At 40.7% G+C, this 27,132-nt stretch overlaps 2 protein-coding genes across 3 annotated transcripts in view; one reads left to right on the forward strand and one right to left on the reverse strand.

Moving 5' to 3' along the window:
• Positions 1 to 27,132, reverse strand: part of LOC141783314 (synapse-associated protein 1-like) — a 223,446-nt gene that overhangs the window by 188,390 nt on the left and 7,924 nt on the right. The gene's annotated exons all lie outside the window — the stretch shown is intronic.
• The window catches only part of cdh8 (cadherin 8), a 117,568-nt gene continuing 111,015 nt past the window's right edge, over positions 20,580 to 27,132 (forward strand). Inside the window, exons 1-2 of one of the 2 annotated variants that reach the window (XM_074660422.1) lie at positions 20,580 to 21,107; positions 23,098 to 23,639. In XM_074660422.1, the coding sequence (XP_074516523.1) occupies positions 23,382 to 23,639 (258 nt within the window). In that variant the 5' untranslated portion in view covers positions 20,580 to 21,107; positions 23,098 to 23,381. The remainder of the gene's footprint in view (positions 21,108 to 23,097; positions 23,640 to 27,132) is intronic. The other variant, XM_074660428.1, reaches the window with a different exon arrangement.

Consider the following 27,132-nt stretch of genomic DNA (forward strand, 5'->3'; position numbering starts at 1 on the left):
AGATCACCATTTGGTGAGCTCAATTTTCTTCCAACTAAGACTTTGCCTCCTCAAAGGGAATTTTCTACTCCTCGGTGAACAGCCTTTTTCTATAAAAGTATGATTGAAATTGTCTGTGACAACCGCCACTCAAACTGAGCGGCCCATAACGACAAGAGAGCCAAGAACAGGCTTAATACTATTTATAAATCTCTGAAATGGCAGGGTTTGCAGGAAAGTGTGAAGGAATAAGGGATGGAGGGGTAGGAGGTGGTGTGTGGTTCTTTTTTTCACCCCAAAGCTTCTTATGACCTTAGTGTTGCTCCAGTCTAAACATAGCCCCACCGCAAATACAATGGAGCCTTCCAATCCAGTGCATCCCCTAAACAAGCATGCCCTGTCACACGACAACGCTGCTGTTTGTGTTGAATGCACCTATTTAATCATTCATAGTTTTGATATTGTGTTCATCATCTGTGTGCGAGCATGAAAGTTCTCCATTTCTGTTCATTAATTTTCCAAATGGAATATCTCTAATCCCAGAAATAGTTTTATCCTACACACCATGATTTCAAGTCTTGACTCTAAGGCTCCCTACTTTTTCCAAGAGCACAGCAAGTGTTCAGTCCTACAACACCCAGTTCTAAGAAGTCCCAAAGGATTAGCCAGATTATTGAATCATGGCTTTAGATAATGCCATCAGTTACAGTTTACTTCTGAGAACAGATGCAAAAAAAGGGGGCAATATGGCAATGTTGTGAATGTACTAATGATAGCAGCAGACTTTCCCTCCAAATAAGCAGATGCGGTGAAGTTTGAACAGCTGTCAAACGTGATGAGCGTGACACAAGCGCCTGCAGTGGAGACTGTGGGACTTTTCTTATGATATAGCGGCCTACACACCAACAGAACGTACCAGATGACAAATCGCGCTATCTGTGAAACACCTGGCGCGTCTCTTTGAGAAAAGAGGAATTATACTTTACTCGAATGCAGCATGTGCAGGTAAAGTACTGTAAGTATAACAAGTCAAAGATTACTACAAATGATGACAACAAAGCATTCAAACACGCAGCTTTATGTCAGCTTATATATACTGTAGACTATGCTGTAATATCTCTGAATATAGAATCGTGTGATGCATTGATTGTTCCTGAACATGGCACCTTCAAACTCAATCATTACATCATTGGTTGTAAGCTGTTAATTTAAGGTGCATATGTGGCATGACAGCACTCTCTCTTTTAAGGGTCACTTCACCCAAGCAGTTGTATCACTTAGCTTCCGTGGTACTATATCTGCCCATGCAGATAATAATTTTGGTTTTGTGTGCTGATATTTTGTCTGTGAGATTTATGCCTCCAACCCAAAGCAATGAAGGTGACTGGAGTTTTGTTTGTGGTGCTCGACACCTTGGAGAATGACACATGAAAGACTCAACAGCAGTGTAACCTTCTAGAAACAGTGTTCCAGTCACTCTGGGTGATCCACGGAGGACGCACTCGACAGTTTTAGATGGAACTACTTTTTCCTGAAGAAATAGTTCCTTCCACATCCCTCGAGCCTTTTAAAGGACGTTTGAATGCAACAATTTTGCATGAGTGATTTATCTTCACTGGGAACACGGAGCACATACTGTACATACAGCACACTTTAACAAGTTTACATGAAATCAATTTTTTCTTAAAGCTGAAGTAGGCGAGATTGTAGCAATTATGATTAAAAAAAGTTATTTATATAAAACGGTTGCTATATCGTAACGGTAGTACATGAAAAAGGTGACCTGAAAAAAAGCATGTGCCCCTGTGTCCTCCGGTGCTCCTGGCATCTGCAAGATTTCACTTACCGTAGGAAAACAAGCAGTCAGAGCTGATCTGAGGTCCGCTGTCCATCTGCCGTCTATAAGAGCCGGCTGTTAACCCCTTGCAAACTCCGACCAAACGGTCAAACTAGTCCGCGCTGATCAAATATGAATCAATATTCTGTTACGTTAATGCCTATTTCTCGCCTCCAATGTTTTCAAAATCATCTTGTAGTGCACGGTTTAGCTGTAAAATTAGAACATTTGTGAAATCTGGAGAAGGAATGCCAAGTTCTGGTCACATGACCGGAGCACAGCCAATAGGAACGCTCTCTCGATGAAATGACCTGTGATTGGTCAAAGTCTCCCGTCACGAGCTACATTTTCTAAACCCTGAAAACAGAGCCATGAGGAGGTACAGAAGTCTAGTTATCTCTCAGAACATTTGAATTACAATATGCTGAAAGGTTATTATGTTTTTTTGCCCAATGTTGCCAAAAATATACTGCCTACTGCCACTTTAAGGATTTTATAATAACAGGAAATAAGACGGGTTAGATGTCAAACTGCAACTTTAGAACGGCGCTGCCAATTAAAGTGACTGTGAGGAACTTTTAACTGTTAATGAAACAGTCTCAATTTAATACTGATGCCATGAGCTACATAAAAGAACGAGACAATCAGCTAGAAGATTGGCTATTTTTATATAGTTATGCTTAATGCTTGTCATTGGTGCCACCGGGTCCAAAATCAGAGGAAATCATGCAGGTTCACCAGAAACTCCCTAGGCTACCAAGCCCACCGCAGACAGACACAGATCCGGCTTCGCTGCCGCCTTCGACCTGCAGTCGGAGCCCCGGCGGGAGGTGGAGAGCTCCGCGCCCGGCATGCAGAGGCTCCTCCTCCAGCCTGGAGCAGTGCTTTGACTCGCCGCTCCGCTGGTCCCCGCAGAGGGCCAACGCCGACACCATACTGCTGGAGGGCCAGGCCGTATACTGGGCCCGCCGGAGGGAAGGGAGGCACTGGAGAACCAGGACTTGCGCGGGGCAGACAGTCAGACCCTGCTGCAGTAAAATGAGAGGTATTCTAAAGGGAATTTGTCCACAGGGACTGCCAAAATCAACATTAAATTAAAGTTCCTCAGAGCAGTTTTAAACTTTACAAAGAGAAAGTCATAATAGCCTAATATTTTTGGGGGGTTTGTTTTCCAAGATCTCTCTGAAACTCTCTAACTACATTTCATAATTTATTTATTTAAATTGTTACAGCTGTGAGAAGCTTGTGCGTTGCACTGTGGGACAGAAGTGTAGAGCACATTTAAAAACCAAATGTTTAGTATGAATAAATACTTTTTTTTAGGAAACCGGTTTAAAATTAGCATTTTAAATATTAAATAGGGGGGTTAAACTAAAATGTTATGAATTAACTATATTACATAAAAATATACCAATACCAAATATTAGTTGGAACCATCATCTCCAGTGAGGATTTACAGCTTTTCTCCATCTTATTATGAAAGTGAATATCTGTGTCTTTAACTGTGCAGTCAAACTTATGTCTGCCAGACTAATTTTATTACATTTTAGAGACAAAACAATACTTAAAATCAACTGAATTATTGATAATGAAAAATCAAACTATTATTAGTTTTAGGCAGCCTATCAATGTATTTGTAGAATGAATGTGTATAAACCTGAGTTTGTGTAGTGCTGTATGTTGCCCACAAATTTGATTTTATATTTAGCTCCATTAAACAATTAAAAGAAGAAAAAAAAAGTGATGAACTATAACGTGTTTAGAAAGATGGCCAGCGTGCTAAAGCTTTGGCAGTCAATCTGTAGGATGACTGGATCTCCTTCACCTCACATCCCCCACTTGACAAGCTGCCACCGCTGCCTCCTCTGTGTTCTGTTACAATTACAAGATTAATGGACAGGGTGGATTTTGGTTCACAGGAATTAATTGTGTCTCATTTTACTCCCATGCCCCGACAGATGAAACAATCAGGCCAGTAAACCTGGTGGTGATTCTTGTCAACACGAGTGCAGACGCAAATTAATAGCTAGATGCTCAACAAGCCATAACTTCCCAGAGCAGTCTGGGCAGGTTCGGGATATATAGTGGATATGTACAAAGCCCTCTCAGCGTGGCAGCACTAAAACTGTTTTTTTGTTGGTTTTCTCCTTCACTTGCTCTCACAGTTAGGTTCAAAGTGTTGTTTACAGCGCATGCATGCATCAGCTAAATGTCCCTACATATACTGTAGCCTCTACAAAACAACTCTGTTCCTTCACTTAGGTGATAAAGCATTCTTTGAAGAAGCTTAAAATGTCTTTTCAAAATTATAGCAGAGGACAGTACTGGACAGTAACTTGCATTAGTTGTTGTCTTGCATAGTAGTAGACTAGGAAAGCCCCATATTGTATTAGATTCTACTTGACTAATCTGATAAATACCCTTGATAGTAAATTATATAAACACTTCTTGCAATCAAAACATGTCCTCAATAAGAAAATGTGAAACTTTGATATGCTATAAGACACATTCTATGACAACAACCTCAGGGGGTTAATACCCCTATCAATATGGGAGTGGGAAAATATGCTTGCTTTATGCAAATGTCTGAATATATTTATTATTGGAAATCAATCAACACAAAACAATGATACATTTTGTCCAGAAACCCTCACGGGTACTGCATTTAGCATACAAAACATGCTGAAATCATAACATGGCAAACTCAAGCCCAACAGGTAACAACAGCTGTCATTGTGTCAGTGTGCTGACTTGACTATGACTTGCTCCAAACTGCATGTGATTATCATAAAGTTGGCATGTTTGTAAGGGGGACTCGTGGGTACCCATAGAACCCATTTTCAGGTCAAATCCCTTTGAAAACGGCCATGGCAGTTCTTCCTTGCCAAAAAGTTTGAAGCGTTATTTAACCTCTTTGGCGACAAGCTAGTATAGTAGCTTCACTCTAGCTTTAATACTGAGCCCACTACAACTTAAAAATTACAAGTTGTGTTAATGCGTTAAAGAAATTAGTGGCGTTAAAACAAATTTGTTATTATCGCGTTAACTTTGACAGCCCTCATTTTTTTAAGGACCAGTGTGTAACATTTAGGGGGATCTATCCGCAGAAATGGAATATAATATTAATAAGTATGTTTTCTTTAGTGTATAATCACCTGAAAAAAAAAAAAAAATGTGTTTGTTAACACTGTTAGCTTTTCCAGCTTTGGCCAGAATCGATAATGTTACTCGCTGCTGTCGCCGCCGCTCTTTCTCTCTTTTGCTTCACCACTCAGTTCCCACGTACACACACACTCTAGTCCTTGGCTTTGTTACAAATGACCTAACTGGCTCTAGAGAGGGCCATTCACGTTTTTGCATCAGCCACATACGTTCTTCTACACGCTTGGTGGCTTCAGTTGGTTGCAATCAACAACCGCACAGCTAGATACCGCCAGATCCTACACACTGCTCCTTTAAAATGATTCTGTTTGCAGCTCATACAGCTCATGGTCATTTGACAGTTTCTGGATCTACTACGAAGGGATCCCAACAGAAATATTGAGTCAATTTATATTAGAATAGGTGTCAATATCAATTGACATTCAAAAGAAAAAAAAACCTTTTACCATATCACCCAGCCCTAGTAGATAGATCGTAAAGAAGATGGTTAAGTAGATGAGGTATCAAATAATACAATGTCAGCCCAGACATGAAAAAACTATAAATCTACTAACATTGGCCTTGGTTTTACCTCCAATGAAGGATAATGTACAGCCTTTCAATGGGTGTGGAGTCTAAAACAATCCCAGAGAGAATCTCCTAACCTGTCCAGCTACTGCCTATGCAGTGTTTGGGAATGTCAAGGATCCTTTGAGCCATTTTGAGTTTCCAGTGATGGATATTGGCAAACAGCTTGCCTCTGTGAGTAAGGATAACCTTCCATTTGATCAATCTTGCACCCGTCTCTAAGACTATACCATCCAATAAATCAATAGCCTAGATGTGTTTGTCCTGGTGCTTTCCATTCTCCTCGAGCCCTTTCCATACGCTCCTGTCCTGAAATACCTTTCTTTCCTCTTGCTGCTCTGGACATTTTGTCTATGATATCTATATCCCTTTGTTCTTGTTTTACATCTTATTTTTAAGCTTATTCGTCAGATACGATCTAAAAGCTGTTGCGAATTGCGTCGTCTGCTAATTTGTCCTGATATTTCACAGTATTTGCCAGTGTTTGTCATCAAACAGTACTTCACACTTGGCTGCCTGTTTTGGTTAATTTTATAGAGAACAAAGGGAACTTTCTGTATGCAGCACCAAGGGAGAAGCCTTTTTGGACTGTGAAAGCTACAAGATATGGAAAACCAAACACAGAGGGAATTTGATTGAGAGTCGGGACAAGTGGCAATTTATCATCAAACAATGAAGTAAGGCACTTAGAACAACAGGACTTAGGGTGTTAGCGTTCATATTTTTCCATTAAGATTATTCCAGCCTGGAGAAAAAAAACATTTTTGCTTTTAATTTCATGTTAGAACAGAGTCATTATTTTGTAATACTCACAGGAACAAGTTTGTGGATGCCGCAATTAAATTTCATGAACAAAACACTTTTGGTGCGGCTGTGCAATCCCTGCAGGATTGCTGGTCGCCTTCTTTCTCTCCTAAGATTCAGTGGAAGGGGGGTGTTTTCTAATGACTTCAAATAATCTCATAGAGCGTCAGCCACATATACCAATTATTAATTAGAAACTGGAAATCCCTCCGAGATCTCGCCTTGGTGCAAGAAAAAAAAGAATTAGGTAGTCCCATTAGTTGCCAAGCTGCGAGCTATTTCAAGTTCATCTTCAAATGCAGGGTGTACTGCCAAGCATCCAAGAGATGTATGGATAGATCAATCAAAGCATCTTTACTGAGATTATATGGTGTATATATACAGTGTGACACAGTTACATTGACTTGTTGTTCTGGGTTGGAGTTACACATTAGCCTGCTGTTTAGCTGCTTGCTACTGCAATAACTTCGATATTTCAAATTCTCAAATGTCAGGTTAAAATTGGATGAAATTACTTTATTGAAACTGAAATCCATATATATCATGATTAAATAAAACATCACCTTTTAATTTGATATGGAGAACATGTTAGCAAACAGTTGATTATTTACACTTCCAGCTGTTACGTAGCAACATCAACATTAATTTGGAATTATGTTTCTTTCCAGATATTAGTCCATTGTTCACTCTTCAACTGTTTTTGGTCTCTACCAACACCTGTTGGTATATACTGTATACTGTATATGACTCTTTAGCTGCTAAATTCAACTAGGTTCACATCCAAGCAATGAGCTGAAACCCCCTATAATTTTCCGTAAAGAGGATCTGGAGATTCAGTTGATAATTCTCTGTCGGTTCATCACTACGAGCAACCCGCCATTTGAGAGATTGTTAAACGCGTTCTCACTGACGTCAAATACCGACGCTTGGTCAGTGGCCGTACAATTCAAACTATGATGCTCTAGGTACCCCTCCCTCTAGGATCAGTTTGGATCTGTCGGGGATGGCGTGTCAGTTTCCGCTCCTAACATGCATGGTGTCTTTTCAAAATAAGCTTCCAACATAGGTTTACTTGGTTAGGTATAGGTAAAGATTGTGGTTTGGGTTAAAATAATTACGTTTGTCATGTAAAATACGTATTCATGTTACGGAATTTACGTATATACATTAGTTACATAACAAAAGTAAGATAAAATAAGTCGACGTTGACTTGGTATCGCACGGGACGTAAACAGTGGTATCCTGAGTGGCAGTCTGTGTTTGTTTGACTCCATCCATCCATTCTGACCTCCTCCCAAATAAGCAGACTTTCTTTCTCATTATACTACTTCAGTTGCTCTGAGCGTGGTGAAGTGCCACGGATGGGTTTACATTGGATTTAGTTGAAAGCCTGGTGCGTCTCATACAGACGCTAAAGGGTACCTTGGTGCGTCGGTACCAGATGGACCAGACCCCAACGGCCACTGACCAAGCATCGGTGTTTGACGAGGAGTGAGAACGTATAATGGCTGACCCAGATCACCCCCACGCACTGCTGATGTGCCCAGCCTGGCCCGGGAGTTAAGGTGTTGATTTAGAATTTATTTTTAATTTAAGGTGTATCCCTATTCTTGTTACGCTACAATTTTATAGCGCTTGAGAAACAAAAGGCCTTTCATTTGTTGTGTTTTGCCTTTTTCACATTGCTTTACACTTTTTTAGCAGTAAAAATTGAAATGTCCATCTAAATGCAACATTTAATGCAATTAAGACAATCAATGATTTACGGGTTTTGAATGATGCATGCACTTCATATACAGTCTCCAATTTGAGAGAGATGTAGTGAGCAAGTTATGCACAGTTAACTCAGCAATTCAGTCAAACACACATTTACCTTCAGTGCTTTTGTTCATGTCAGACTGATGAGGTATTAAACACATATTCTGAGTTTTTAGTTTCTCAGAAATAATTTGAAATAATACAGTGACCGACCACATGAATTCTGTGGTCCAGCAGAGCTGTCTGAACATTTTTAATTTAAGTGAACTCCAAACACAATTTCCTGTGGTTACACAGCACATTTTGCTCTGTCATGTCAAGAGTTTTTAGTTCTGCTGCTTCCATGCACTCATAATCATTGTACAGGAGTATTATTGTGATCAAAGAAGCATATTCAAACTGTATGACTGTAGGTATAACTGTATGTGAATGGGTGGGTGGGGGCAGTCAGGAGATAGGAAATGGCAGGAAAGGGGGTTATTGCAGGTCAGGAGGGAGTGGCAGTGCTGAAAAGGCAGGGGAGTTAGTATGTAGGTAAATTAACAGGCTGGGAGAGGAACATGGCAAGAATCAGGATAATATTGTGACATTGTGTTTTGTCCAAAAGCAATTCAGCTGTTAATGTACATTTATTGCATACAACCAAGACTTGAAAGGGTACCATCAACTTCCAACTGTGACCTTATTAAAATGTTGAGTTGTGCAAAGGACAACTTCACTGATAGTTGTAGAAATGAGGAATGTGCTGCAGGCTCCTGCTGAGTTCACATAGAGGCTAGTTGGTTAGTTTATCATGTGCTGTTAGTCAGATTGTCCTAAACCCCACTGTAAATGAAACAAAATGTTATAAGATCCGGGTGGGAAAGCACTTTTGCTTATTGTTTATGGCTGTTTGGAGTTACAAATGGTGGTTATTTATTGGTATTGGCCACTAGCTTACACTTAACACTGCCAAACTACTGCACATACACTTACTTACTTTGCACTTCATACACTCTCACATACCCATACATCTTATACTACTGTCCACACTGACCTATACAGTATTCATATACATTATATACCACTGTCTATAGAGTACATATCTGATCTATAGCATATATGACATATTCATATCATACATCCAGCTGTTTATTCTATAGATTATGTCTTACTATTAACATTCCTTACTTACACCAGCACTATATATCTTTTTTTTACTTACACCTGCACTGCCTACTGTCAGTGCTTCACATGTTTAGACTGTTCATACATCTAGTGTATTGCAGCACATCCTCACGCAGCTTGGTTAGTCGCCCTACGCTTAAAACTATGGTACCCTTCTAGTACCAGTTTTGGACTCAGGTATGGCGTGTCAATATACGTTTGTTACATGCATAGTGTCTTTTCAAAATAAACTTCAAAATAAGTGAGCTTATTACATAAAATAAGTTGTTACACAACTGCCGTTAAGTAGTTACGTAACAAAACTAAGGTCAAATAAGTCAATATTGACTTTGTTTCACACAGGACACTAACAGTGGTCTCCTGTGTGAAAGTCCTGTGCTTGTTTGACCATCCTCCCCTAACACCGGCCCTACACAGACTTTCTTGTTTTTTATACTACGTCAGTTGCTCTGATCGTCTAATAATGACACGGATGGGTTTACATTGGAGTTAGTTGAAGACCTGGTGGGTCTCATACAGATGCTGAACGGTGCCTCGGTACATCGGTATCAGACGCCAAGGGGCACTGACCAAGTGGCAGTATTTGATGCTTCAAGAATGAGAACGGGTTGTGTAGCCTGCTCATATCTTCCCCTACCATTTATTATACATTTTATATTTATTCTATATATTACTGTTCATTCTATATACTCTGGACATTACTCTGCACTCTTGGCACCTCTGGTTAGATGCTAAACTGGATCTCATTGTTTCGGTAGCTTTGCAACGACAAATTTGAATCTAATTTAATATCATTGCAAATCAGAATATGTGAAGTTGTATATTTGACACGTCTACATTGAATAAACAGTTTGAAATGTACCTCTTATCGCTGCCTAGAGAAAGGGCTTTAAATTTCAGTCCAACACTTTTTTTTTGTATTCCAAATATTTCAGTGCGTGCCTGAGTCTGGCCCCCCATTCAAAATGTTGTAGACCCGCTCCTGGTTTACACTTGACTACAACAACCTTCGGGCTACTATAATTCTTTACCTCTTATCAGCAAGGAAATTCATAATGTCCTTCTTCAGACTATAGCATGACGACAGAGCTCATCTCTCATCCTTGTTAACCAAGTGGCTAGTCTTCTTAATGAGCACTATTAAAGGTAAAGTGTCATTACCACAGCACTCTGTCTATTCATTACAACCATCAATGTCTATTGATGTCCGTCTTCATCTAATCATAGAACTCTTCTGCTAGCACTCATCTTCATCTTTTACCTCCCTCTCACATTACACCCGATTAATGTCAAATTACTTCCCTTTTGACACATTCAGTTTTGCTATTGTATGCCAATAGTCATAAAGCATCACGACCGTCAGAGAGGCTGACAGAGACGGAGGGACGGCTTGATGTTAATATATACAGCTGGTCCATGTAAATCTTTTATGTAACTCTCTCTTGAGTGCGACTTTCCAACCATTGGGTTAATCATACTTTGGTGTGACCATATCAGAAGAAAAGGCTATTGTCCAATGAAGGTAAATGGAGGGTTGGAAACTTGAGCAAAACTTTGTCTATTAGTGTATTTAACTGCCTTGGTGTCCTGACAGTCCTCTCTAGGTTATGGCCACTCCGGTTTCACAAGTACGTCATTTTGTATCACCTTTTGAACTGCTCCACCTAATTGGATCTAACAAGTGGACAGTAACTTTCAAACTGAGGCTGCTGCAACCAGAATAACACATCCCGTTCATTAGCAACTAGACTTAACGGACCGTAGTGCCTCTGGCAATGTTAGTCTGTTGGTCGATGCTGAAATATCTCAACTACTATCAGACATTGCCAATACATTAAAACCTAATGACAAATTTTATCTGTATTTTGTGTGTATATGCCATTGTCTTTGGCAAACGTGTATGTTATGCTGCAGTCAAGATTTTCAAGACTCCCAACTCGTCAAACACCAGCGCTTGGTCAGTGGTTCTACACAAACTATGATGCTCTAGGTAGCCCTCTAGCATCAGCTTTGGACGTGTCAGGGACAGCGTGTAAGTTTCCGCTCATTACATGCATATAGTGTCTTTTCAAAATAAACTTCCAACGTAGATTTACTTACTACAATGACAATTATTGTCCAGTAACCCTCAAAGGTACTGCATTTAGCACACAAAACATATGCTCAAATCATAACATGACAAACTAAAGCCCAACAGGCAACAACAGCTGTCAGGGTGTCAGTGTGCTGACTTGACTAAGACTTGCCCGAAACTGCATGTGATTAACATAAAGTGGGCATGTCTGTAAAGAGAAGACTCATGGGTACCCATAGAACCTATTTTCATTCACATATCTTGAGGTCAGAAGTCAAAGCGGTCATGCCAGTTTTTCCTCGCCAAAATTAAGCATAAGTTTGGTACCAATGAATTCCTTAGTTTGTTCTAGTTTCATTGGATGCCAGTATCTTCACAGTAGCTTTAACACTGAGCCACGATCTAAACATATGCGTTAAATAAACATAATGCGTTAAAGAAATTAGTGCCGTTAAAACACATTTGCATTAAAGCGTTGTTATGGCGTTAACTTTGACAGCCCTAATACGTAAAAGTAAGGCAAAATAATTCAATGTTGACCTTGTTTCACGCGGGACACGATAAGTGGTCTCCTGGGTGAAAATCTGTGTGTGCTTGACCCCAACCATCCACCTTGACCTCCTCCCTAAACAGACTTTCTCACTCTTTATACTATCTTATAACCTTATCACCTTATAATGACACAAGTGGGTTTATATTGGAGTTAGTTGAAAGTCTTGTGCATCATATACTAAAGGTTGCCTCGGTGCGTCTGTATCAGACACGAGAGCCACTGACCAAATGTTGGTATTTGACGAGTTGGGAGTGAAAGTGGTTCACAACATTGCATGGACCCAATACTGGTGTGGGTGGTGTGACATATTCCTCCCACAGCTATGTCTGGCACTCCCTGTGAAAAAAAACGAAAAATAAATTCCCTGCCTATGTTCACTGTATCAGTTAAATAATAAACTATGTGGCTTCGTCACCTACATTATTTCATCGTTTGAATAATTTAGGATGTTATGAAGACATGGAGTTGTTCTAAAGACATCTTAGCTAAAACATCTGATCAAAATACATCTCACAGCCATGCTCAAAATAAAATTACAATGCCATCCTGACCCCCAAACAATACATGCACATTTTAGAACATCTTTAGTTTGCAGCAGCTGTTTTCTTTTCTCACCTGAAAAATATTATTTAAATATTGTTCATTGATTAGTTCAGTTAATTAATTATTCAGATTCAACATCTGCTGATCAACCTTGTGCTATTAAGTTCACTCAGTGTGTGCACAACAACTATCCACTACTTGTTGAGTCAACTTGAGATATTAAAACAGCAGATAAACTTGTTTTTGTTTAGCATTTGTGGGCGGGCGTAATGTGAGTTAATTCACATGTGTCACCGGAGTAAATTGTGGCCTCTATATATAAATATGTGCGTATTAAGAGAGTCTATTACTCATTTCTGATGCTCTGCATTCTCGCTGCTGCAACCTTGTATTCTCATTTGTCCCTCCGTCCCCTCGGCGTCTTATTACATGCATCCCCTAATGAAGGCGGAATGGAATCACTGTTTGTTATATCAGCGGGGGTCTGAGGACTGTCCTGCATAATTGGGAAGTAAGTGGGATAGATATGTGAAAGTGAATAAATAAGCCTAATGTAATTAATGAGGACCAATGATTCGACCGGTGATAATTAAATCTGCCGTGTTTTTTAATTTGCATGATTAAGATGTTAGTTAACGTTACGTTGTACCCACGCGTTACAGGTTGTTCATTCTCAAAATGTCAACATATCAGAATTCTCAACACTGCACTTAATTATCTTCAGGAGCTTTAAAACTATCAGCTAAATCAATTAACTTTAATCTGCAAGCAATTAAAGTGTGACTTTTAAGAATGCTAATGTGCCACATGCTGTACTTCTATCTCGGCGTTTTCAAACACAGACGTCACCCAAAACATCTCAGCGGCTCCAAGTGTGGAGGAGGGGGTTGGTTGTTCACTGTGCTTATTGTCTGAACAGGAATAATCAAAGTATTTAACCCTCGTCCTACCAACATAGTTAACATACGGAGACTACCGACTGGGGACCTCAAGAATAAACTACTTAAAAATGTTAGCTTATTTCTTCTCAAAACATTATTAGTTATGTAATTAATGTCATCTGGGAAAAAAAAAAAAGAAAAAAAAAATTCTAGGAAGTTACACCTTGCATATTGTGTAAAACTAAAATAGACAGAGCACATGAGGAGATCTGTGCCTACTGCAATTGGCTGCTTTTGACTGGGGTCCCGCAGGATCTAATCTCTATAAACAGATTCTGCATTCAGTAGGCAACGAGACAAGGGTTTGGTGTCATTCTGGTTTCTGTTTATAGTCCAAGTAGTATTGACCATGTTCGAGCACGCTTTGGTTGAATGCATGCAAACATTCCATGTGGAGAACAAAAGTGGTGGAACGCATTGGCCGAAATACAATCTCAGAACCCACCGGCTATCGTTTGACGATGATTTAGCTTTTTATTGGTTTAAAATTAGCTTGTAAACTGGCTACTTGTGAAACAATCCGGTCGTACACGTCGTCTTTCACTTCCAGCTCCAGTCTCATATCTCAAGTTCCTAATAATTGCACGGAAAAGGAAGTCTTGGCCTACACCTGAACCCTAGAAATATAGCCCCTTGCCCCCAGAGGATTTTCCATCGTCAGGTTGATAGCCGATGGGTTGCCCAGAACCCAAATGCATTGGTATTTAAAATTATTATTTAAAAAGCACTAATTGCAACAGAAACAGAAAACAATGATATGAAGTCATTAAGAACAAATTGGTTGACAAAGTCATGAAAAATTGGAATGTTATAATAAAACACCTGTGAGATATGACAAAGAGTCTACCTCTGGGGTCTGCGGGCACTTCAGTTGGTAGGATGAGGGTTAAGAAGGAGGGATATTTATTTTCATATTTTTGCCCATACTCGACTCGAATATAAGTTTGATTTTATGCCGCGTTTCATGATTCAAAAGAGGTCAGGAGTGATTTGCATATTTTGACATTTTAAACAATTCACAGCTCCAAAAAAAAGGATTTTAAAACCTGCCTGAAATCATCCACAGTGAATTTGAAGGAGCCAAATGGACTGAACCAGCATGGGCCCTCAATTGTGCTGTTAATATTATACTGTCAAATGGAGAGAGGGCAACACTTGACAATGATGAACAATGAGTATTTCCAAGCCTTTCATGTCCACCAGCCACGTGGTTATTGAGGCGAGCACTTTCACTGATATTCTATTGTAATGTTTTATTGGCCAAGACAGGGGGACGAGGTGAAGAGGAGGAAGAAGAAGACAATTTGGTGAGTTTAGACACAGAGCCATTCCTCCCCACCTCCATCTCCCACATCACCCTAACACCTGAACTGCATTGTAACTCATTGATATCATCATTGTAACCTCTCTTTTGCCCTGATGATTGTGGCAGTAGACCAAACATTGTTGAGACACGTTTGTGACCGGAGGGAAACTACAGTAGTTTCAATCTCTTGATCACCTGGGAAATCCTGGGAGGAGGAGGTGAATGAGCATTAGTCCCAACAGTCCCACTTCCTTTAAAGCTGTAATGTTAGATTTTTTCAACAATAAAATTGTACCAGATGAGTTAGATATATGAGACAGCTCCAGTCCGAATGTGTCCAATCCTATAAATGACTGGACCAAAAAGATCTCCGACGTGTGCAGCAAAATGTCCTTCCAAAACAAGCCATGATTATTATTAAAAAAGATGTATATGAGCATTTTCTGGCGGATTGATTAAGTTTAAACAACGGAAACTAATTGATTAAGGTTAGAGAAATATTGTGGCCATGGTTAGGCTACAAAGATTATTTGATTTATCCATTAGTCAATTGACAGAAAACTAATCAGCAACAAATGTGAAATTGCTTTGGAATTTTTTTTTTTCTAGAAAAAATACCACATATTTCTTGGTTTTAGTTTTCCAACGTGAAGATGTAGTGTGTTTTTTCAGTTTAATTTCATTGTTAACTAATATATTTGGGTTTTGAACTGTTGGTCAAACAAAACAGGACATTTGAATATGTCACCTTGGGCTGTGGGAAATCATAATTGGCATTTTTCATTATTTTCTGATAATTTTTTAAGACAAAGTAATTTAATAATTGAGAACATAACTAACATATAAATCAATACTGATAATAATTGTTAGTTGTGGCCCTAATTTTTAAAGGTGCAGTGAGGTTGCAGACTGCAACCAACTGAAACCTCTCCCGTGTGCCAAGTTTGTCGGAGAACTATGGTGGCCGATGTGAAAATGTGAATGGCCTTATCTAGGGCCAGTGTTTGGTTTGCCCGTTCTGGGTACTGTAGAAACATGGCGGATTCTGTGAAGATGAACCTCTCCCTTTGTAGATATAAACACCTTATCGAATATAAATCACTATTATGTTACTGTGATGTCTATTTTTCACATCCAATGTTTTAAGAAACATTGTGTAGTAGCTGTAAAATTAGAAAATTTGCTCCGCCTGGTGGGCGGTGCTTGGTATTTCCTCAACTTATCTCAACATGGCTGCCGGGTCACATACATGAGCATAGAAATATAATAGAAAACATATTTTCCTATGTATATGAGCTTCAAGTCTCCAGAACCGTGTTCACAGTTCCATCCTATGTGTGTATATGGAGAAAACTGATTTTCTGGGAATGCTACCACGGACTTTGAGACGAGGGAACCGGAAGAGATAAAATGCTAACTCATTTCCGGATTCAAGGACTCAATCCTGTAGCACTTTATAACAGACTTAAGATGTTTTTTTTCTTTTTTTTTTTTTTTTTTTAAACTGGGAACCAAAATGGCCTCTGGGTTTTCTGAGAAGAGTCATTACTTTCATGACCACAAGGGGTCACCGGTCAGAAAAATGTAAACATGGAGTTGTTTTTCTCTTTATGACAGTTTTTCCTTGAAGGCACCTCTCCAAAGAGGAAACTATTTTGCAGCATTTGCCATGGATGAGCTTGGCCTGCTGTAGCTGTCAAGATGAGGGTTGTGGTGACACAGCAGGGGGGTTGGGGGGGGGTCCTTTAACGGCAGCCTTAAAGGAAAAGTAAAGCAAAGTAAAGCACAGTAAAGAAGGAACATAAAGCTAAAAGTAGAGTTTGCCATTGCTGGTTATCTCAACCTCAGGCTGGATGCTGTTTCATTGAGGTCTCATCAAAATGAGTGATAGGAGTCAGAAACATGGCCAGTGTAGGGGTGGGGTTGGTCGCAAAAAATGTGTCTTTGACGACATTTACACCTGCTGTAACAGGCTCATATAGTTGCAACTGAGAATACCCTGGTGTGTGCTACAATAAAAGTGGGCTAGCTTGTACTTTAAGTGATTTGTCAGTGAACAAATGTAAATGTAAAAAAATTGAAATCAAACAACAGCATCTCCATATAGTAACGGTCCCTGTGGTGGTGACTTGTTGTGCAGAGCTTCAGATGTGGAAGTCAGTGGCGCACACAGCAACAGCTCTGTGATTAATACCACTGACAAAGCAGTAACTAATGATCGATTGAGGATGCTTGGATTCTAAAGACCATTTCCCCTTCACTTACTTTGCCTTTTTCCAAAGCCGTCTGATATTTTGATCACTGGCAGGGGCCACGTCAGTGGAATTAATCACTAATTTAAAGCTGGGACCTTCTCATTTGCACAGAACTCCAGTCACGGAAGGAGATTTTGAATGATAGTTTCAGATTCACCTGATGTCAGTGGAGCCTTTACCTGATCACCTGGGAAATCCTGGGAGGAGGAAGTGAATGAGCATTGGTCCCCAAGGTCCTACTTCTTTTAAAGCTATAATGTGAGATTTCTTTTTTTTTTTTACTATAAAATGGTACCAGATGAGTTAGATATATGACACAGCTCCAGCTCGAATGTGTCTGATCCTGTGTGTTAATGCCCGGGCTGGTCTCATACACTGTTCGTAGCTTTACTTACGGAAAATAATGCACACAAACCACGTAGGGAGGAGGTCGGGGTCGGTAGGAGGGTCAAAAACCAAAACTTTCCCCTACGAGACCTCTATTTGTGTCCCATGTGAAACCACAAGTCAACGTTGACTTATATGTCACATAACTTCCGTACTTAAGTAACACCACATCCATAGTTATTTTAACCCAAACCACTGTATTTTTCTAGAGCTAGCCAGGTAGTTTTGTTGCCTAGACCTAACCACGTTGTTTCCTGTGAAGACGGAATTTTATTTTGAAAAAACTGAATGCGTAACAAGTTGAAATTGACACATGTTGCTGGACATTTGTAGGCAATAGCATAACATTACATTGACATTCCGCATGTCACGACAACACATTGTAGCCTTTTCACGTGTTATTTGTATGCCACAGAACACACAAACTACGTAAAATATTTACGGAAACAATGTAACATAACAACGGAAAACACATCACAATTGTAACTAAAAAACAGGTCAGAAACATCACTAATGTAAATTACAAAAGAAACAAAAAAACACCGTTCACGAACACAGTCCTGGTTGAAAGTCCTGTGTTTGTTGTTTCTGGCTTAAAGGAACAGTCTGTAGCATTTAGAATAGAATATTAATAAGGGCTGCCAATCGATTCAAATATGTAATCGTGATTAATTGTCCATAGTAAATCACAATTAATTGCACAATTTGTATCTGTTCAAAATGTATATTAAAGAGAGATTTGTCAAGTATTTAATACTCTTATGAACAAATGAACAACAGAATGAACAAACCAAACACTGGCTCTAGATAGGGAAATCAGCATTTTAACCTTTTTGCGTCGGTCACCGTAGTTCTCCTACACGCTTGGCACAGGGGTCACTTGGCTGCAATCTGCAACCTCACCGCTAGATGGTGTCAAATACTACACACTGCACCTTTAAGGATTGCTTGAGTTTAGGCAACTAAATATAATTGATTAAGGTAAGGGAAAGCAAGTAAATAGCTTCTGCCCTTCCTTTTAAAGAACATGTCAAGACTACATTAATTCAGTTTTATGTTGTATTAAGCATGAATTAGAGTTTGTGCTTTGACACTTTTACTGTGTTGTGTGCTAGGCACTGCAAATGTGTATGACACACACAGAGAGAGAGAGAGTGAGGGGGAGATTAGACTGCATCATAATTACACCACACCAACAGGTTGAGCTACTGCCATGTGCTGTTTCTTGCCGTTTATGTTTACTTCACCGTGTACAGTCATTTAAAACGAACAGCCCCCGGAGCAGTCCTTTTATACACGTTTAACTCTATCCACACTCACACCCGATATGTGTCCATCAATGAAATCTCCATCCATTCATATATCGAGCCAGGGAAACATGGCTCAACATTTACAGCCTAATGCATTATGCAGCAGCAGCTTTTAAAAGAAGATGATTGGAGAATTCCCATCTGAAACGCAGCTGCAACATCAAAGTGCGAGTGGGAAGAAAATTAAATGGTACAGAAATAAATAATGGTAGACTTGATGTCTTTGCTAATTGGGATCTCTGGCACTTGGGTCAAAAGGCCCCCACCAGACAAAAGCCCTAAGAGGAAGGGCTCTGTTGTGTTAAAGGTGGTATATATACGGCACAATAACATGTTGCACTCGCATACTTTTCACTCTGAGTATGCACTCGGTGGTTGAGGTGGTGGGAATGTGAAGCCAGTGTTGGAACAAAGCGAGGCAGAGGAGGCGGTGGTTAATACTCTGTGGGCTGAATGAGCTTCATGAAGAGACTCTCACAGCTGAAATAAAAAGGCCACGTGTGTCAGACAGTATCCTGACCATCCTCTCTGTACTAATGAAGGCTGTTTCCCCCCCCCTAGGCCTGCTCGGCTGCTGCCAAGTAGCCGGACAAACACTAGAGGGCTCTCTCCATGGTCTCCATCCTGCTGTCACTCACACTGCACTCACACTCACATTCAGCCATGCAATGATGAGCATGACCTTTTCACTAACTGTCTTAATAAGACCCGTGTCACACTTCTCCCTGCTCCTTGTCTTTTAATAATGTGGGCTTTAGTTTTTTTAATTTTATTTTTTATGCACAGACACATTCATGTGTCAAGAATACAAATAACTGTCACTTTAAGGGCTAGTCAGCCCTCAATAGTTTTACTCTCTTCTGCTGTGCCAACAGGGCTACTACTATGTGTGTGTGTCCATCTATTTATTGCGTAACCCTATCAAATGTTAGTTTATTGAAAGGATAGGATAGCCCCTTGAGATGTAGAAACTCATTTTCGAGGGGGTCCTATAGACACAAACACAAAAACACATACAGACAAAACAGCATTACATAACAAACATAAACTGCAAATACACAGATACAGACAGCTTGCTCAACATCTCCCACCCAGACCCCCACATCAGCCCTCTGCTGTTATACTAGAACAATTTGATACAATGACCATATTTAACTCAATTACATCAGCATAAAGAACAATTGCAACAGTTTGTCTTCAGTTTTATATGTAGCACAAATAAACTGAGGATCATAAGTACACACAAATTAAAAAAACATGAACAGGTTGTTTTAAGACGAGAAAATAAAGATGTCCTGAAGCAACGGAAAGAGGTAACAGATCTCAGAAAAAGAGGAAGATTATTCCAGTCTGATGGAGCTTTGTATTGGACTGACCTGCGTCCAACTTCTTTGAAAATATAAATATATATATATTTTTTATATTCTTTATTTCTTTCCCTTTTTTCAAGGCTGTTTTCATATATGCAATCCACTGTTTGTAATTGCAACAGTCTATAAACCAACTTTTAAGTAGATGAGCTTACAGACAAACCCATCAAGTACACTATAGTGAAAACAACCTCAACATTCAAAAAACAAAACAAAACCATGAAAATAAATAATAATAATAATGACAAAAAGAAAGAGTAGAGTTATAAAAAACAAAACAACAAAGCAAACAAAAAAAAAAAAAACACACATAACAAAAAAAGGTTTTAGCTTTTTTTCACATTCATGTGTCAAGAATACAAATAACTGTCACTTTAAGGGCTAGTAAGCCTCAATAGTTTTACTCTCTACTAGTGTGCCAACAGGGCTACTATATGTGTGTGTGTCCATCTGTTCATTTGCTTAACCCTATCAAATGACAGTGTAAATGAGCAGCCTCGGTTTCGTTTCACTAATCAGCCTGGCTGTATTTCATTTCACTAATCACAAAGAGAAGGTCATCTCGTGCGTCGCTTTGCCTCAGCAACGAGAGAGGAGTTAGAATATAAGAGGAAGAGAAATACAGTAATGAGAGGATTTTGTTTTACCTGCACACACCTATCTTACAGTATAGTCTGTAGCCGGCAATCGGAGACGGTGTAACCTTTGCGCGTCAGTGGCTGTGCAGAGCGGCATGCGTTCATTTGTGCGCCTGTTGACCCGGCTCCTCATCAACCCAATGAGCGCCGTGGAGGAGGAGGCTCTCTTTTTACCGCCGCGCATCTCTCCACCATCTCCTCCTCCTCACTTTCCCAGTCGGCCAGCGAGCCTGTCGGAGCTCTTAACTACACACAAACACTGTCACTCCGCCTTGACAAACTGCAGGTGAAGGATATCTAAAGCCTCTCTCCGCGTTTTGGCTCATTTTATCCCCCCTACCTACCGCCTCGAGTGAAACGCATTGGGACTTTTTTCTTTTGCGTATTTTTTTTATTTGGTGAAACGATGCAGCAGCAGCAGAAGCAGCGGCGGGAAAGGATGCAAGTCTCACTATAGTAAGTATAGCCCGCCACCATGTTATAGCCTATAAACATGTATTACTGATTGGCGTTTTAGTGGATGGATGGACTTCTCATCCTCCACTCCATCGCAGGGTGCATTCTTCTTTTCCCGGCACGAAGCGGTAGAGCAAGTCTTACAGAGAGGTCTGCAACTTGGGCTGCCTTCTTTTTAATTCACATTTCACTTGCCTCTGCATCTCTGTATAAGTGGCACATAATGCTGCCTGTGTGTGCGGTTTATTCCACCGTAAATCGGACTGTCCGTGCGCTCTGGTGCCACATCTGATGCACTGAGAGACGAGGCTGATGGGATGCAATGTCTCCTCTAAGGGTAAAACTTCAGAGAGAGGGCTGAATGTATTTAGGGATAATCGTGCTGCAGACTATCGCAGAGGCGTAGAAAAAAGGCAAGTAGTTCAAACTTTCAGGGTTTCTTTTATTTTTGACGAGACATTGGAGAATGTACTGCTCCTCCAGTGTGTCTAGAGTACCTTGGACAGCTCCATCCGCTGCTTGGCGCTCGCTTTGCGGCTGAGCTTTGCTGTCTGGAGCGGCTGCTTTCTGGCGAGGAGCTGTCCAACACCCGTGGTGCTGAAATCGCCTGCTTAGTCACGCACCACAGTGACTTAATATGCAAATTTTTTTTTTTTCATGCATACTACATTTTTTTTTATTTCAAAATGTTTAAATTCCTTAATTTTCCCTTTTTTATCAACCTGCATCTTTTTTTATTCTCCGCCTGTAGTAGTTAGTAGTAGAGAAAAAAGCCACAGTATAACTCGCATCACTCCACACTTTGTGATATTGCAGTTGGCTTCAGGTGGAATACGTTACAGCTTTATTGCATTCCTGGAGCCACACTAACAGCAGCAGCATATATGACCACAGTGACATAGTGTGCGCAGTAAAAGTTACCGGAACTAACACTGACACCGTGCTGATAGCGAGACATTCCGGGCTGTGATAGCATGTCCACCTGCATCAGTTAGAGCTGAAAGCCAACCCTTTGTGTCTGTGCTTTTTTTTTTCTTTTTTTTTTTTCTATTTTGTATGAACAATGCAGGACATTGTGTTGTACACTGATGCAGACTGAGCTGTTGAAGCTAAATCTGTTTTTGATTAAAGGGCAACATTTACATTATAGGCTACATCTTTTATTATTCCACAGTTGTTCCACTCTTTTGTATTTTATTCCATTAGGATTTTCTTATTTTATTACAGTGTTTCTGTGTAAAAAAAAAAAGTTAATGTCCATGGTGATTAGAAAAAACGTCCACTGTAATATCACACATGTGATCCAATGATTAATCAACTCTAAATACCTCCACAATGATCTCATCTGGATTACTATGATATCAGTGAGCTGCAGCGCTGTTGACATTGTACGGCTCACCTGCAGCCACCCCATCCATCTACAGCTTACACACTATTGCATGCAAGCATGCACGGGGTTGTTCCAGGCATTTGATTGCAGCCCATAACAGTATGTCACCCGAGATGTATTGTGAAAACATCAGTCACGAAGAAACATGTAATTGCTCAAAATCTTTCCAGGATAATCCCCAGAACAACAGATTAAAGCAAGGCAATCTGATGTTGTGGGCTGCATAGCCTCAGAGTACAGACATACCCATTTGTTGTTCAATTGTAGCAGCATAATGTGAAAACAAGATTGGAATGGAGGGTCAATGGCTGAGACAGATAGATCATTTGTAATGATGAAGAAGTGACATCTTGGTATATATTGTGTGAAAATGAGAATTTTTCTTCCTGTTTTTTAAAATCCCTTTTTAAAATATTTTTGCTTGCCTTCAAAAGTGTTTGTTCTCCTCTCTCTCTGTCTCGTCTCATTTGTTCAAATGTTTATTTGTCTCTACTTTCTCGTTCCCGCCTCCCTCCGTCTCCCCCCACCCAACCCCTCCTGACAACTCCTCACAAGACTAAAAAAGACAGCTAACAAACAACTGTGATCCCTCCCTTATAGGTCTCCCCCTCGGAATAACGCCAAATGGATGGATGCTGCGCAGCTCTCCTCACCCTCCTCACCAACTGCTATGGAGGCATGCCAAGCCATGCAAGTGACCTTTATCACGCCATGAATGCGAGCTCCGCCGTTCAAAGAGGACACAAGTAACCTTTTCTTGTTATCTAAGAAGGAGCTGTTGATCTGACGAGAGGAGCTGGGAAAACGAGAGGAGCCGAGAGAGAGAAGGAGAAGAAGCAAACAAACAAACAAACAAAACAAAAACAAAACACACACACGACAGGATGCCAAAGCGGTCCGAGGAGATGCTGATGGATCTGTGGATGTCCTTGCTGCTGGTGTGGATTACTTGTGTTCCTTGCGCGTCCATGACTCCCATCACAGGCCAGTCCAAAAGTACACAAACTGGTGGGTCCACGGCGGTGGCGAGCGGCCCTGGCGAAGGACAAAGATTACTGAGCCGCGCCAAGAGAGGATGGGTTTGGAATCAAATGTTTGTGCTGGAGGAATTTTCTGGACCCGATCCAATTCTAGTTGGCAGGGTGAGTGCTGTGATTGTCAGCATTATATTAAGCTCGCTTATCGTGTGGAAACATTAATTCGGCCATTTGAATGCTCCATCCATTTTTTTTCTCATCTTCTTCTTCCCATGGGCAGTGGGAGGGTTTTTTTGGTTGTCAAGGGGGAAGCAGAGATATGGGGACAAGAGAGAGACAGCTCTCGAAATGCTTTTGGAAATAATTAAACTCTCATCATATAATGATGGCGACATCTCTTTTTGCTGTGTTGGGTGTCCTTGAAATGCGAGGAAACTGTGTAGCAGTCACAGATTATGTTACTTTTTTTTAACACGTTGTAAAACGTGAATGAAACGTTACATTTTGAACACAAACAAAACAGTTTGTTTAGGTTTAGGCAACAGAACTAAAACTTCTTTATGTTCATGCAATAAAACCACCAAGTTAAGTTAAGGAAAAAAGGTATTTTTTTGGCTCAAAATAAGTAGGTGTGAAAAGTGAAAGTGAAACTTAAAGCAACACGTTCTAACAAGTAAAACTGAATGAAACGTTACGCTTTGAACACAAACAAAAACAGCTTGTTTAGGTTAAGGCAACAGAACTAAAACGTCTTTAGGTTTAGGCAATACAACCATTTATTTGGCTTAAAATAATTGTTTAAAAAATGAAAGTGAAACATAAGGTTGTGATTTCACATATCATGTGAACCCTAATCTCCTGGTAGAAAGTACTGTGTTTTGTGTCCCATCCATTGCCCCCGACCTCTGACCCCACATACAGTTTCACGCTGTCTATGGGCCTTTCTCTTACCACACAAAATACAGATGCATGAGAAAGTCTCTTTTTTTTATTTCAATTCCATCCCGTACTGTAAAAAGGCAATTTGAATTGTGCATGACATAAGAGAGGGTTATTTTAGCTACGGTTAGTTTTCCCATTCCACCCTCTATAATGAACAGAACTGCGGGCTAATCCTGCGGCTAAGGGCCACCTGCTCCCTGGCCTGTGTGGAAGTGTCAGGCAGGTTTCAGGGGAGGGGTGGGAAGGCTGCTGGCCAGCTACGGCCAAAGCAGCTTGTTCACAGCTCATTGCTGGGACTCACCTGGGGAGAGTCAGCCTGGCTGCCACGCTCGCTTCCCTCCCCCAGAATATTACCCTGCCGCTCTATGGCACGGGCAGGAACGCAGGCCGTCCAGCATATTTGATCTTGTTCAGTAATAGCTTTTGCAAACAGTGTTGTGGTGCCTAATATTTGATAATTGGTGGGTATGCCTTTCTTGTTTTATGACATATTGCCATTGTTGTGCATTGAAATATATATTTTCTTTCATGGCATCTGACAGCACAGAAGCAAAAAAGCAGTCGTTGCACAAGAAACATAAGTGTGGTCCAAGTACTTTTTTTTTTCCACTCCCTCTTTTTCTTGTATCCCGAGCATTGTCATATGGCTGCATCAATTATACATGTGCCACCATGTGGGGTTTTGCACCTGTGTTTTCTAAATACCATACGAACACAGAAATGCCGTTAAGTGATGCATTAATTTTTCAAGCGAGTCAATTAGGCAGCCTCTGCTGGATTCGATGAGGGCTGCTCATCAGGATGCTGAAACAAACAAGCAAACACTCACCGGGGCCGCGGTGACCGTACATACAGTGCATACGTACGAGAGCTTGGAAGTTAAAAAGGTTGGATCTCAGCTGTGAGATATTGAGCATCACATATTTGATGTTTCAACCTGGTTAAATATTTAGAGATGTTTTAAATGAAAATATTTCTTTAAAAAAAAAAAAAAAAGCCACACAAGAAAAAAAAATACCATTTAAACGATGACAAACGTGGCTAACGGAATTGTGATTCATGATTCCAAGCTCTCACACACACTCTCAATATCATGCTGTGTGCCTGTGGCCCGAGTGTGAAATGCTTTGGAGGATTGGTGGCACAAAGTCAAGCTGTGTTCCCGGTCATGCAAGATGCTTTCTCTCAAGGCCTCGGTTAATGCTTTGCAACAAACTTGACTGCAGGAACGGTTAGTCATGAGCATCTTTCTGTTGAAGGACATAGTGGTAGGTGGTAGGGGGGGGCAGCTCTGGATGAAGAAGAACTCTGCATGCCTTTTTGCGAGGTGATGATGATGATGATGATGGGTTGCGTTCACTGCAAGGTTAAGTGCTCATGACTATGCCTGGCAGAGCTAAGATAAGTCCTATGTTGAACCAAGATGGCACTGTATTGGTTTAAGACTATAAATCTCTCTCCCTCTCGGTCCCCCCTTTTTCTTCCCCTTTTCTCTGTGTTTCTCACGCTTAATTAAAAAATGAATCAAAATGGGTGGGAGGTGTGATTCAAATGGGTCATACAGCTCTCTGTGTGCTGCGTGTGTGTGGTTGTGGGCCTATTATCAAGGAAGTCCAGGGACAAGATTGGACTCTTTCCATCCCATAGTTTTTTATTGCCGGCGCGCACTCTGAGGTTTAATTATACGTGCATCCCCAGTCCTCTGCCCGCGACCGTGGCTCCCCTCAACTAACATCGGGAAGGAGAGTGAGAGATAGTGTTTGTGAGAGGGGGACAGAGAGAGATTGTGCCATCGATTTTTTAACGGTGTGTCATTCTCGGTGTTCTCTCTCAGCAGAGGCTATTAGCATAAACGCAGGAAAGCAGGGGGAGGAGGAGGGTTTTAGAGGAGCCGGAGGTGTGGGAGAGCGAGGAGGACGGCCACAAGGCGTGACAGCACCCTTCCCTTTTGCTGTTCTTCTCCAGCGCGTCGTCTCTTGACATTGTGATTCACTGAGCGGCGTGTTCGTCAGCCCCCGTCAGTCCCGTTGGCGTCGGGGGAAGCAGACATGCAGTACCTGTTAAAGTGAAGCAGGGGAGACAGCTGTGAAAGCTTGTTGCTCGGCTGTAGCTTAAAACGAACACGGTGTTGGAAGGGATTTTAGGATTACTCATCATGAGCCAGGGACGGTTCAGAAATAACCCGTCATTAAGAATAGAAATAGGCAAATGGAGTGTGAAGGTAGATAGGCTCCAACGTATCGCTCTCGCGGACCGAGCTAAGGGACGAGCGTTTTTGCTCATTGTTGACGACGAGTGGGAGACGCCACTTCAGCGAGTAAAGACTCTCATGTAGGCCATTGGAAGGCAAGCAGAGGGGGCTTTTAGGTAAAGCAGCTCTTTATTCACCATTGCACAGCCATGATGGAAAGTGTAGCCTGGGTTTTAAAATAAAATAAGCGTTCTTTAGTATATATGGTTGTCGTCACACGATTTCACTTTTATCAGCTCATTAAATATGCGTTATCAGTCGTTGTAATCCTCATAGATGAGGGGCCTGCTAATCCTGCTACATAGTAAAAGTGAAAGTGAAACTTAAAACCAACACGTTCTAACATGTTGTAAAACTGAATGAAACGTTACATTTCAAACACAAACAAAACAGCTTGTTTAGGTTTAGGCAACATAACTACAACTTCTTTATGTTTAGGCAACAAAACCGCCAAGTTAAGTTAAG

The sequence above is a fragment of the Sebastes fasciatus genome, chromosome 2 (genome assembly GCF_043250625.1).
Source record: "Sebastes fasciatus isolate fSebFas1 chromosome 2, fSebFas1.pri, whole genome shotgun sequence".
NCBI lineage: Eukaryota > Metazoa > Chordata > Actinopteri > Perciformes > Sebastidae > Sebastes > Sebastes fasciatus.